The sequence below is a fragment of the Salvelinus alpinus genome, chromosome 17, assembly GCF_045679555.1.
Source record: "Salvelinus alpinus chromosome 17, SLU_Salpinus.1, whole genome shotgun sequence".
In the NCBI taxonomy this organism is placed as follows: Eukaryota; Metazoa; Chordata; class Actinopteri; order Salmoniformes; family Salmonidae; genus Salvelinus; species Salvelinus alpinus.
The window spans coordinates 34,503,376-34,516,945 of NC_092102.1; the positions used below are offsets into that span (position 1 = coordinate 34,503,376).

General features: G+C 44.0%; 1 protein-coding gene across 2 annotated transcripts in view; it reads left to right on the top strand.

Annotated features, from left to right (window-relative positions):
* LOC139542820 (FYVE, RhoGEF and PH domain-containing protein 3-like) overlaps positions 1-13,570 on the top strand; it is a 156,942-nt gene that overhangs the window by 129,112 nt on the left and 14,260 nt on the right. For both annotated transcript variants that reach the window (XM_071348680.1, XM_071348679.1), the window contains exons 5-10: positions 2,010-2,099; positions 5,750-5,886; positions 10,798-10,954; positions 11,516-11,654; positions 12,523-12,581; positions 13,080-13,226. In XM_071348680.1, coding sequence (XP_071204781.1) covers positions 2,010-2,099; positions 5,750-5,886; positions 10,798-10,954; positions 11,516-11,654; positions 12,523-12,581; positions 13,080-13,226 — 729 coding nt within the window. The remainder of the gene's footprint in view (positions 1-2,009; positions 2,100-5,749; positions 5,887-10,797; positions 10,955-11,515; positions 11,655-12,522; positions 12,582-13,079; positions 13,227-13,570) is intronic.

A 13,570-nucleotide genomic window follows, 5' to 3' on the forward strand; every position in this document is an offset into this window, starting at 1 on the left:
ATGATTATCTCTGTCACTAAAATCTGACTACTAAATGGACTGGACAAGAGCTTTTGGAGAGATTGAGAGCTTTTCAGTGATAAGCACAATTGATATTAGCAGCACAGATGCGCAGCACAGTTCTGTTCAGCAGTGGGAAGGATGGGCCACACTCGGCACACACAGGCTACATCAGCTGGTGAGCTGCGGGGGAGCAAGCGATGCATGTGGGCAGACAGGCTCCGCTTCGACTCCTCAGATTATACACATTGTGCAGGCAACCCTCTTGCTTCCCCATAGCTAACCAGTCACCACCAACCTTCTAGTTAGCTACCTTTTCGCTGGTTAAGAACCACAATCAGCTTTACGAAATTAAAAACAATAGCATAGTGTTTAATAGTAAAGCAACAGTCTAGCTATATTTTTCTTCCCCTTGAGTCTAGAAAGGCTGTTTGAAATTGTAGTCTTGCTCAACCCTCCCAGTTTCCCCATTGGATTTCATAGCCAAGTTCTATAGCCAACATAGCCAAGTCTCCCTGTTTTCCTCAAGGTAATTTGAGCCTTTACCGTTCAAAAGATATGACCCAAAATACCTGCGCTACGTTTTAAAAATGTCTATTGTGCATTGTGGCGGGCCGCATTTTACATCCATAAAGCATATCGCGGGCCGTTCTAAAACTAGGCTACTTGCGGGCCGGACAGTTTGTTTAGGCTATACCTTGTTCAGTCATGTTACCTCATTAGCTAGCTACAGTATAGCTAACAACCTGGTGCGCATTCAGCTGGACACAACATTTTGGAACGATCAGATAGAAATATGCTATGTAGAACAAACATGACTCTCTGACAAGTTGAATAAGGAATAACGTTGGCTCTATTCATAGAATTTCTATCTGCAATGTTCGATAATGTTTTGCAACAATGTGGCTACGGTGTCTGTGGAATGTTGATAACAATGGCAATGACGCAACCGAGTGACAGAGGTGCAACCCATACTACTTTGCCAAAATTTTGCGGCAACATCTGGTGATTGTGCTGCTCTCTCTCTATTTCTCTCATTCTATATTTCTCTGTCACTCTCTTTTTCTCTCGTTCCTTCTCTCTCTCTCTCTCTCTCGCCAGATAATTCTCAGATATTCTTATATACAGTATGTTTGTCATCTTTCTGCTGTTGGGAAGAGAATAGGATGTTATGCAGAAGAATATGTTGGTAGGACAAGGCAATGTATGTTTGTGCATATGGAAGACAGTGATTTATTTTTGCTATAGGTTAATGAGGCAATAAAAATGTGATGTGACTAAAATATGACTAATTCAAAATTCAAAAGGCACCCGCACATCTTTTTTTGCAGGTGCATGGTAACAGTTTAATAAAATGAGAAAAGGGAAGGAACCTGCACACTGCTCTTGATAGTATCACTGCTCTTCATTAAGCTTACATATCGGCCTCACGGCCCACGTCAGAGATTTTCAAAGCTCTGATACGTAAAGCTTATTAAAGAGCAGTGATACTATCAAGAGCAGTGTGCGGGTTCCTTCCTTTTTCTCACTAAAATATGACTAAAATGAAAGGGCATTTAGTTGACTGAAATGGACCACTGTTTTTGTCATTTTGACAATAACTAGACTAAATCATTATTCAAAAGACATAAATGTGAGCAAGACTTTAGACTAGACTAAATAAAAAAAATTGACACATTTAAGACTACAACATACGCTGACACAGTATGAGGTTGGCCCATTCAATCAATAACTGAGATGAAAAGAGTGCCAGCGAACATCCCCATTTCAGACCACTTTTTTCTTTGTATGTTTTTACTAGTTAGAGTTCCGTTGCTTTCACCAACAGGCCTAAACACAAATGTGTTTTGTGTTAATATTGCTGATATTCTCTCTCAAAGGTCATAGGCTCAGAGGCATATGTGTAGTGTATGATAGAGGTCTAGTGTAGCTTTGTGTAGTTGAGTGGATTCTATAGGTTTAGGATGGTTTGGTGTGTCTGACTGTGTGTGTCCTCTTCTGTCTCTCAGTGCTCAGAGACCCAGAGGTTACTGAACATCGCCAGAGAGCTCCTTCACACTGAGGAGGCCTACGTCAAGAGACTCAACCTCCTGGACCAGGTACACACACACATATGGGTTGTGAGATACACCGTTGGTCTTCCTATCATAGTAGAGACGTTTTCATTATTTGTTGTTGAGGGTGACAGTCACGTACAGCTGAAGTCGGAAGTTTACATACACCTTAGCCAAATACATTTAAACTCAGTTTTTCCACAATTCCTGACATTTAATCCGAGTAAAAATTCCCTGTCTTAGGTCAGCTAGGATCACCACTTTATCTTAAGAATGTGAAATGTTAGAATAATAGTAGAGAGAATGATTTATTTCAGCTTTTATTTATTTCATCACATTCCCAGTGGGTCAGAAGTTTGCATACACTCAATTAGTATTTGGTAGCTTTGCCTTTAAATTGTTTAACTTGGATCAAACGTTTTGGGTAGCCTTCCACAATAAGTTGGGTGAATTTTGGCCGATTCCTCCTGACAGAGCTGGTGTAACTGAATCAGGTTTGTAGGCCTCCTTGCTCGCACACGCTTTTTCAGTTCTTCCCACACATTTTCTATGGGATTGAGGTCAGGGCTTTGTGATGGCAACTCCAATACCTTGACTTTGTTGTCCTTAAGCCATTTTGCCACAACTTTGGAAGTATGCTTGTGGTCATTGTCCATTTGGAAGACCCATTTGCGACCAAGCTTTAACTTCTTGACTGATGTCTTGAGATGTTGCTTCAATATAGCCACATCATTTTCTTTCCTCATGATGCCATCTATTTTGTGAAGTACACCAGTCCCTCCTGCAGCAAAGCACCCCCACAACATGATGCTGCCACCCCCGTGCTTCATGGTGGGATGGTGTTCTTTGGCTTGCAAGCCTCCCCCTTCTTCCTCCAAACATAACGATGGTCATTATGGCCAAACAGTTCTATTTTTGTTTCATCAGACCAGAGGACATTTCTCCAAAAAGTACGATCTTTGTCCCCATATGCAGTTGCAAACAGTAGTCTGGCTTTTTTATGGCGGTTTTGGAGCAGTGGCTTCTTCCTTGCTGAGGGGCCTTTCAGGTTATGTCGATATAGGACTCGTTTTACCATGGATATAGATACTTTTGTGCCTGTTTCCTCCAGCATCTTCACACGGTCCTTTGCTGTTGTTCTGGGATTGATTTGCACTTTTCGCACCAAAGTACGTTCATCTCTAGGAGACAGAACGCGTCTCCTTCCTGAGCGGTATGACAGCTGCGTGGGTCCATGGTGTTTACAATTGCGTACTATTGTTTGTACAGATGAACGTGGTACCTTCAGGCGTTTGGAAATTGCTCCCAAGGATGAACCAGACTTGTGGAGGTCTACAATTTTTTTCTGAGGTCTTGGCTGATTTCTTTTGATTTTCCCATGATGTCAAGCAAAGAGGCACTGAGTTTGAAGGTAGGCCTTGAAATACATCCACAGGTACACCTCCAACTGACTCAAATTATGTTAATTAGCCTATCAGAAGCTTCTAAAGCCATGACATCATTTTCTGTAATTTTCCAAGCTTTTTAAAGGCACAGTCAACTTAGTGTATGTAAACTTCTGACCCAATGGAATTGTGATACAGTGAATTATAAGTGAAATAAACTGTCTGTAAACAATTGTTGGAAAAATGACTTGTGTCATGCACAAAGTAGATGTCCTAACTGACTTGCCAAAACTATAGTTTGTTAACAAGAAATTTGTGGAGTGGTTGAATAACAAGTTTAATGACTCCAACCTACAGTGGGGAGAACAAGTATTTGATACACTGCCGATTTTGCAGGTTTTCCTACTTACAAAGCATGTAGAGGTCTGTCATTTTTATCATAGGTACACTTCAACTGTGAGAGACGGAATCTAAAACAAAAATCCAGAAAATCACATTGTATGATTTTTAAGTAATTAATTTGCATTTTATTGCATGACATAAGTATTTGATCACCTACCAACCAGTAAGAATTCCGGCTCTCACAGACCTGTTAGTTTTTCTTTAAGAAGCCCTCCTGTTCTCCACTCATTACCTGTATTAACTGCACCTGTTTGAACTCGTTACCTGTATAAAAGACACCTGTCCACACACTCAATCAAACAGACTCCAACCTCTCCACAATGGCCAAGACCAGAGAGCTGTGTAAGGACATCAGGGATAAATTGTAGACCTGTACAAGGCTGGGATGGGCTACAGGACAATAGCCAAGCAGCTTGGTGAGAAGGCAACAACTGTTGGCACAATTATTAGAAAATGGAAGAAGTTCAAGATGACGGTCAATCACCCTCGGTCTGGGGCTCCATGCAAGATCTCACCTCGTGGGGCATCAATGATCATGAGGAATGTGAGGGATCAGCCCAGAACTACACGGCAGGACCTGGTCAATGACCTGAAGAGAGCTGGGACCACAGTCTCAAAGAAAACCATTAGTAACACACTACGCCGTCATGGATTAAAATCCTGCAGCGCACGCAAGGTCCCCCTGCTCAAGCCAGCGCATGTCCAGGCCCGTCTGAAGTTTGCCAATGACCATCTGGATGATCCAGAGGAGGAATGGGAGAAGGTCATGTGGTCTGATGAGACAAAAATAGAGCTTTTTGCTCTAAACTCCACTCGCCGTGTTTGGAGGAATAGAAGGATGAGTACAACCCCAAGAACACCATCCCAACCGTGAAGCATGGAGGTGGAAACATCATTCTTTGGGGATGCTTTTCTGCAAAGGGGACAGGACGACTGCACCGTATTGAGGGGAGGATGGATGGGGCCATGTATCGCGAGATCTTGACCAACAACCTCCTTCCCTCAGTAAGAGCATTGAAGATGGGTCGTGGCTGGGTCTTCCAGCATGACAACGACCCGAAACACACAGCCAGGGCAACTAAGGAGTGGCTCCGTAAGAAGCATCTCAAGGTCCTGGAGTGGCCTAGCCAGTCTCCAGACCTGAACCCAATAGAAAATCTTTGGAGGGAGCCGAAAGTCCGTATTGCCCAGCGACAGCCCCGAAACCTGAAGGATCTGGAGAAGGTCTGTATGGAGGAGTGGGCCAAAATCCCTGCTGCAGTGTGTGCAAACCTGGTCAAGAACTACAGGAAACGTATGATCTCTGTAATTGCAAACTAAGGTTTCTGTACCAAATATTCAGTTCTGCTTTTCTGATGTATCAAATACTTATGTCATGCAATAAAATGCAAATTAATTACTTAAAAATCATACAATGTGATTTTCTGGATTTTTGTTTTAGATTCCTTCTCTCACAGTTGAAGTGTACTTATGATAAAAATTACAGACCTCTACATGCTTTGTAAGTAGGAAAACCTGCAAAATTGTCAGTGTATCAAATACTTGTTCTCCCCACTGTAAGTGTATGTAAACCTCCGACTTCAACTGTACATGACTACAGACAAAAGGCATTAGGCTAACCTCGGAGCTGCTTCCTGTTTTTATCAAGCTTCTGCTTCTTCACGGTGGTACCGGTTGCCATGGAAATACAGGTTCAAACAGGCCAGTGGTTGGTTGACTGACAGGAAGGTGAAAGGTTTTGGACCTGGTGTTGTCGAGAGATCTAACCATCATACACATCCCTCTGTAAAATAATATTAGGTCAAAGAGCCCATGGTTTCTTTTATCATTTATAGTAATGTAGTAAGTAAAGTTTCTGTGTGTTTAATATGTTAATCATTTCTACCATTACTTTCCTGTTGTCTGTAGGTATTTTGCACTAAGCTGACAGAAGCTGGAATCCCTCAGGAGGTGATAACAGGGATCTTCTCCAACATCTCCTCCATCTACTGCTTCCACCACAAGTTTCTGCTCCCTGAGCTCAAGACACGTATCACTGGAGAATGGTGAGGAGACCAGGGCCAATGTTGCAATAGGGTTTCAATAACATTCTATTAGCATAGCCGTAGTAAGACTCCCTGTGCAATAAGATGCTTAGTTTTCCACAAACAACAGTAATGTGATGTTAGGTTTCAGATCTGTCTGTCTGTCTGCCTGTGTATCTCTCTCTCTCTGTTTCAAATCAAATCAAATGTATTTATATAGCCCTTCTTAGATCAGCTGATATCTCAAAGTGCTGTACAGAAACCCAGCCTAAAACCCCAAACAGCAAGCAATGCAGGTGTAGAAGCACGGTGGCTAGGAAAAACTCCCTAAACCTAAGAAGAAACCTAGAGAGGAACCAGGCTATGAGGGGTGGCCAGTCCTCTTCTGGCTGTGCCGGGTGGAGATTATAACAGAACATGGCCAAGATGTTCAAATGTTCAAATGTTCATAATTGACCAGCATGGTCAAATAATAATAATCACAGTAGTTGTCGAGGGTGCAACAGGTCAGCACCTCAGGAGTAATTGTCAGTTGGCTTTTCATAGCCGATCATTGAGAGTATCTCTACCACTCCTGCTGTCTCTAGAGAGTTGAAAACAGCAGGTCTGGGACAGGTAGCACGTCCGGTGAACAGCCTGACCATTGTTCCATAGCCTGACCATTGTTTCTCTGTGTATCTCTCTATCTCTCTCTCTCTCTGTATTGCTCTCTCTCTCTCTCTCTCTCTCTCTCTCTCTCTCTCTCTCTCTCTCTCTCTCTCTCTCTCTCTCTCTCTCTCTCTCTCTCTCTCTCTCTCTCTCTCTCTCTCTCTCTCTCTCTCTCTCTCTCTCTCTCTCTCTCTCTCTCTCTCTCATTACTGGATAGTGATAATGTGTGCAGTCAGTGTGTGTGCAGTCAGTGTGTGTGTTGGCCGCGGAACTCTGACAGCTGGGTTGCAGTGGGGGGTTGTTGCTGGGCAGTGGGGTGTGTGTGTGAGTGTGTGCCGGGCTGGTAGAATGGGGGCTTTATCCGCTTGTCTTCATCTGCAGGGTGTGTGTGTGCCAACGCCAGTCTCTCTCTGTCTGGAGATTATTGAGTCCTTCAGAAATTTTGTAGAGGGATTCCACCTGTTGCATTCTGCACACATTATATACGGTATTCACCTATAAAATTATTCATTCATTCAAGGTTTATACAAATTCCGCGAGAAAAACAATAGTCCAAACCCCATATCTCTACCATATATGGTTGAAAGGTTATGGACGATTTACTGTAAGAACGTAGCATGTTTAGAGTGAATGGAATATCATTACAGGCATGATCAACAAGTGGTCACTGTTGTATAGAACTAACTTCAAAACTCAACTGACAAGCTAACTAATGGCTGCAGGTTGTGAAAATAAAGGCTTTTCTAAATGAAATCCACTGAATACAAAACTATACTCAACAAAAATATAAACGCCACATGTAAAGTGTTGGTCCCATGTTTCATGAGCTGAAATAAAAGATCCCAGCAATTTTCTATATGCTCTGAAAGCGTATTTCTCTCAAAATTTAGCGCACACATTTGTTTACATCCCTGTTAGTGAGCATTTCTCCTTTGCCAAGATAATCGGTCCACCTGACAGATGTGGCATATCAAAAAGCTGATTAAACAGTGTGATCATTACACGAGTGCACCTTGTGCTGGGACAAAAGTATGTGGACACCTGCTCATCAAACATCTCATTCCAAAATCATGGAGTTGTTCCCCCTTTGCTCCTATAACAGCCTCCACATTTTTGGTATGGCTTTCCATGAGATGTTGCGGGGACTTGCTTCCATTCAGCCACAAGAGCGTTAGTGAGGTCGGGCACTGATGTTGGGTGATTAGGCCTGGCTCGCAGTCGGCGTTCTAATTCATCCCAAAAATGATGAAGATTGATGGGGTTGAGATCAGGGCTATGTGCAGGCCAGTCAAGTTGTTCCACACCGATCTCGACAAACCGTTTCTGTATGGACCTTGCTTTGTGCACGGGGGCATTGCCATGCTGAAAAAGCCAAACTATTGCCACAAAGTTGGAAGCACAGAATTGTCTAGAATGTCATTGTATGCTGTAGCGATTTCCCTTCACTGGAACTACTGTAAGGGGCCTAGCCCAAACCATGAAAAACAGCCCCAGACCATTATTCCTCCTCCACCAAACTTTAGAGTTGGCACTATGCATTGGGGCAGGTAGCGTTCTCCTGGAATCCACCAAATCCAGAGTTGTCCATTGGTCTGCCAGATTATGAAGTGTGATTCATCACTCCAGAGAACGTGTTTCTATTGCTCCAGAGTCCACTGGCGGCGAGCTTTACACCACTCCAGCCAACACTTGGCATTGTGCATAGCTATCTTAGGCTTGTGTGCGGCTGCTCGGCCATGGAAACCCATTTCGAGAAGCTCCCAACGAACAGTTATTGTGCTGACATTGCTTCCAGAGGCAGTTTGGAGCTCGGTAGTGAGTGTTGCAACCCGAGGACAGACAGTTTTTACACACTACACGCTTCAGCACATACAATCTACTTGCAGTGAAGCGGCTCAACATTTACATTACATTACATTCAATCATCTAACAGACTTCCATCCAAAGCGACCCACAGAAGCAACCAGGGTCAACACCCTGCTCAAGGGCACGTCGACAGATCTCCCACAAGGTCAAAAACGGGGACCCAAACCAGTGACCCATCAGCCACCGGCCTAAGCTCCCAACCGCCAGGCCACCAGCCCTTCAAGATCCCCCCCACAGTTTCCAGAGAGCTGCTCCTCAACCATCCGAGAACTCCCCCATAGTCCGTCCCACCGAGATTAAAAAATTATAATAAAATAATTCCCCAAGCCCTTGTCCCCCAAAGCACCAACAACCAACAAAATGAACAGAAGACAGAAAAGAGAAAGACAAAGGAAAACAGAACACAACAATGCAAAAAACAAAAGACAACAAAAATTATAACAGAAGGCCAACTGAATACATTTCAGTGCATGTATGGCACACATGTGTGTGTCCCTGTATGTGCACGTGTGTGCGTTTGAATGAGAGTGTGTGTATATGCATGTGTACACTCGTACAAACACCTGCATGGCATCAGGCAAACAAGCATTAGATGTAACAATGTTGCCCCTCAGTGTCATTCAAATTGAACATGCCATCAACATTGAACATGCCATGCAAATAAAGGCATTTTAATTAATTATATGAAAAGGGGCTTCGTCGTCCTTTTTGATTACTTGTTTTGTTTTATTTTGACCAAATTTTTTTACTTGTATCTTTCCCGTCATTCTATCCCCCGCCCAGCAACTCCACTCCCACTTGTCTCCAATTCCACATCCCAACCCTCAGCCCATCCCACCTATCTCTGCTTGCCACCCTCTTCGGATTTCTACGCACCATATACAGTTTCTTTCAACTATGCTGTGATGTTTAAAATAGATGTAATTCCTATCTAATGGAATGGAATCCCCAGATTGCGAGTTGAAGATACATACTTGTATTAATAGTATTAGTAATTGACTGACCAGGTCTCTCCAGATCTCCCAGCAATGCTATTTCTAGTGTCAATTCTAGATTAATGTTTTGCTTTTTCAGCCTTTCCTGAACCTGAGACCAGAAACAGGCTACCTGAGGGCAATACCAAAACAATTGATTCTGTATCCTCACAACAAAATCTGCAGAGCTGCGATGACTGTATGCCCCAAATATTCAAAATTTTGTTGGTGGCAAGAATTCTGGACAATAATTTTAGCTGAAAAGCACGAAGTCATAAACCTTGCGTCGTTTTATATGTAAACTCATACACCTATCAAGGCACAAGGCGAGACCCAGATGCAGACCCGGGAGGCAGATGGTTGGAGTCTTACAATGTTTATTAACCCAAAGGGGTAGGCAAGAGAATTGTCGTGGACAGGCAAAAAGGTCCAAACCAGATCAGAGTCCAAACGGTACTGAAGGGCAGGCAGAATCAAGGTCAGGGCAGGCAGGATGATCAGGCAGGCAGGAAAGTAGTCCAGAGTCAGGCAGGGGTCAGGACAGAGAAGGACTATAAAAAGAGAAAAGAAAAGGCGTACGGGAAAAACATGCTGGTTGACTTGACTAAACATACTAGACGAACTGGCACAAAGACACAGGAAACACAGGGATAAATACACTGGGGAAAATAAGCGACACCTGGAGGGGGTGGAGACAACCCCAGGAACAGGTGAAACAGATCAGAGCGTGACAACACCCTGTACCATGGTTTCGGTTCCCTACCTCCTGAGCTTTTGTTGCTCCTAGACGTTTCCACTTCACGGTAACAACACTTACAGTTGACCGGAGCGGCTCTAGCAGGGCAGAAATTGGAGGAACTGACTTGTTGGAAAGGTGGAATCCTATAACAGTGCCACTTTGAAAGTCACTGAGCTCTTCAGTAAGGTCAATGCTACTGCCAATGTTTGTCTATGGAGATTGCATGGCTGTGTGCTCGATTTTATACAACTGTCAGCAATGGGTGTGGCTGAAATAGCTGAATCCACTAATTTGAAGGGGTGTCCACATACTTTTGTATATATAGTGTATATTAAGGTTATAACATTGTAGAGAACAATTGAATGATTAATTATATGTTATTTATAATGACATAGAGCAAAGAAAATAAGGTGTTTACATTAATTTCATTGCACCATCTTGAATTGGCCTGTTTTTCTCTACATTGTGCAGTGAGTTTTCTCTACAGCAGTGAGTGGATACCATACCTTATACAGTACATGTACTGTAGCTTACTATTTCCTGAATTCCATATTCTACATTTTACATTCAATGAAATGTGTACTTTAGGTATACTATAAGTACATTGCAACATATGTGTTCAGAGTACATACACACATGAAAATCTACCATGACAGTTTTGAGCGTTGACTTAGTTTTAAGCCGTGTGTGTTTTCTGTGTGTTAGGGACTCAAACCCGCGTATAGGAGATATCCTCCAGAAGCTGGCTCCCTTTATGAAGATGTACGGAGAGTACGTGAAGAACTTTGACCGTGCTATGGACCTGGTCAACACCTGGAGCCAACGCTCATCACAGTTCAAGAGTGTGGTCCAGAATATACAAGTAAGTGTGTGTGTGTGTGTGTGTGTGTGTGTGTGTGTGTGTGTGTGTGTGTGTGTGTGTGTGTGTGTGTGTGTGTGTGTGTGTGTGTGTGTGTGTGTGTGTGTGTGTGTGTGTGTGTGTGTGTGTGTGTGTGTGTGTGTGTGTGTGTGTGTGTGTGTGTGTGTGTGTGTGTGTGTGTGTGTGTGTGTGTGTGTGTGTGTGTGTGTGTGTGTGTGTGTGTGTGTGTGTGTGTGTGTGTGTGCGTGCGTGTGTGTGTGTGTGCGTGCGTGCGTGCGTGCGTGCGTGCGTGCGTGCGTGCGTGTATCAGTGGAGGCTGCTGAGGGGAGGACGGCTCATAATAATGGCTGGAACGGAGCGAATGGAATGGCATTAGACACATGGAAACCATGTTTGATGTATTTGATACCATTCCACTGATTCCGCTCCAGCCATCACCACCAGCCCGTCCTCCCGTCCTGTTTATGTATGGTAAAGTTTGCCTTTGTTATCGCTGCACTGTGTGTTGTGTACCTACAGTACAGTAGGCCTATTAACAGTACTGTGTGTGTACTATCTGTACAGAAGCAGGATGTGTGTGGGAACCTGACTCTCCAGCACCACATGTTGGAGCCTGTTCAGAGGATCCCTCGCTATGAACTCCTGCTCAAGGACTATCTGAAGAAACTGCCTGACGATGCACTGGACAGGAAAGACACAGAGAGTACGTCTGTGTGTCTGTCTGCCTGTCTGTCTGTGTCCGTCTGTCCTTCTGTTTTTCTGTTTGTCTGTCTAGGTTTATCTGTCTGTCCCTCACTAACCTTCCTCAACTAGGGCCCATTATAAGCTCCATGTCTTGTGACCTTACTATAACCTTGTACTGTACATTGTCCTTGTTTGAAGTAGTGTCTAAGTAAAGCCTACATAACCCAGTGTTGTGGGTCAGTAGTCTGTCTCTGTGAGGCCCTGCTCTCCTAGGCCTGGTCATGTAGAGGGGAAAGTCAGCTCTGTTTTTGTAGTTTGTGATTAAGATGGCTGCTGCAGGTGCACTCCCACATTAGTGCTCTGCTCCTCTGGCTTAGAGTCACTTTACTGCAGTGTGTGTGTGTGTGTGTGTGTGTGTGTGTGTGTGTGTGTGTGTGTGTGTGTGTGTGTGTGTGTGTGTGTGTGTGTGTGTGTGTGTGTGTGTGTGTGTGTGTGTGTGTGTGTGTGTGTGTGTGTGTGTGTGTGTGTGTGTGTGTGTGCGCACGCGCACGCGCACGCGCACGCGTGTGCGTGCATTTAATGGAGAATGTGTATGTCTTTGATGTTGGGTAATGTACATGAATGGTATGTGAGGCCGAACACTATCTCCCTGTCTGTGTAACACAAACACACACTGTTTGAGGTGTTCATTGTGTGTGTTTGATGTATGGTAATTTACAATAGGCCCCTAGTCTGATGATGCACAGGCTGGCTGCAGTGGAAGGTTGGACACTAGCCGATTTCTAACAGAGTATTCAGTTGAGTGTTTTGCCAAATGTAGGTCTGATGCATAGTTATGTATAGGTTCTGCAGACAGGTCTAACAGTCTGTCTGTGTGTGTTTTACAGAGGCATTGGAGCTCATATCCACAGCAGCCAACCACTCCAATGCTGCCATCAGGAAAATGGTACAATTCTACTTTCTTCTGTTTGGAGTCCTCTCTGTTCCCTCCCTCTCCATCACTTTGAAACACCCTGTCTCTCCATCTCTCTCTGACATGCGTCTTACTTTTTATGGTTTTTAAGGTGATGGTGCTGTAGCTCACAACAGTGTATGAGGAAAGGAAGGAAGGAAGGAAGAAGAGAGAGGTAGCAAGGGAGGGAGAAAATTAGGGAGGTATGGGGGAAGAAGGGAGGTTGTGAGAGCCCTGGTTGGTTTAGTACAGACAGGAAGCTGCTGTTTCCCTCCACTAGTTTTACAGTATGCAGAAGAGTAACAGCTGTCTCTGACACACACACACACACAGTCCCACTTCTGCCCCCTGGTGTGGCTTGTCCTCTAGCGCGTCTAATGCGGCCTCAACCATTTTGGTTCAATAGCTTCCTGTGTTTAAGGCTCCCCTGACTTATATTCATGCATCGTTTTATCTGCTCTCTGTGTGTTTCTCATCTATGGTGTTCCTCAGGAGAAGATGAACAAACTGCTGGAGGTCTATGAGAGACTGGGGGGAGAGGAGGACATTGTGAACCCAGCCAACGAACTCATCAAGGAGGGACACATCAAGAAGATGTCTGCCAAGAATGGGACGGCCCAGGACCGATACCTCTATCTGGTGAGTGGCAGGAGGAGCTGGAATGAAGAACATGTGTAGGAATGGGATTACTATATGTGACCGACCTCCTCGATTCGGTCTTATGTAGCAACATTTGAAATTGTGTTTTTTACATTGGATAAAAGTAGAGACTCATAGCTAGGAAATGGTATATCATATACTGCAGTTGAGGAACAATGCAGTAATTCTGCTTTGAAAGTAGATAAACTTGTAACACCACTTTTGAGAAAATGGCACTTGAATATTTTGGTACACCTACTGGAGAGCTCTTCTTTGTCTACACCCATTCAGCATCGTTCACACCCTCTTAAGCCTTAGCCCCACCCATCTCTTTAAGGATTCAC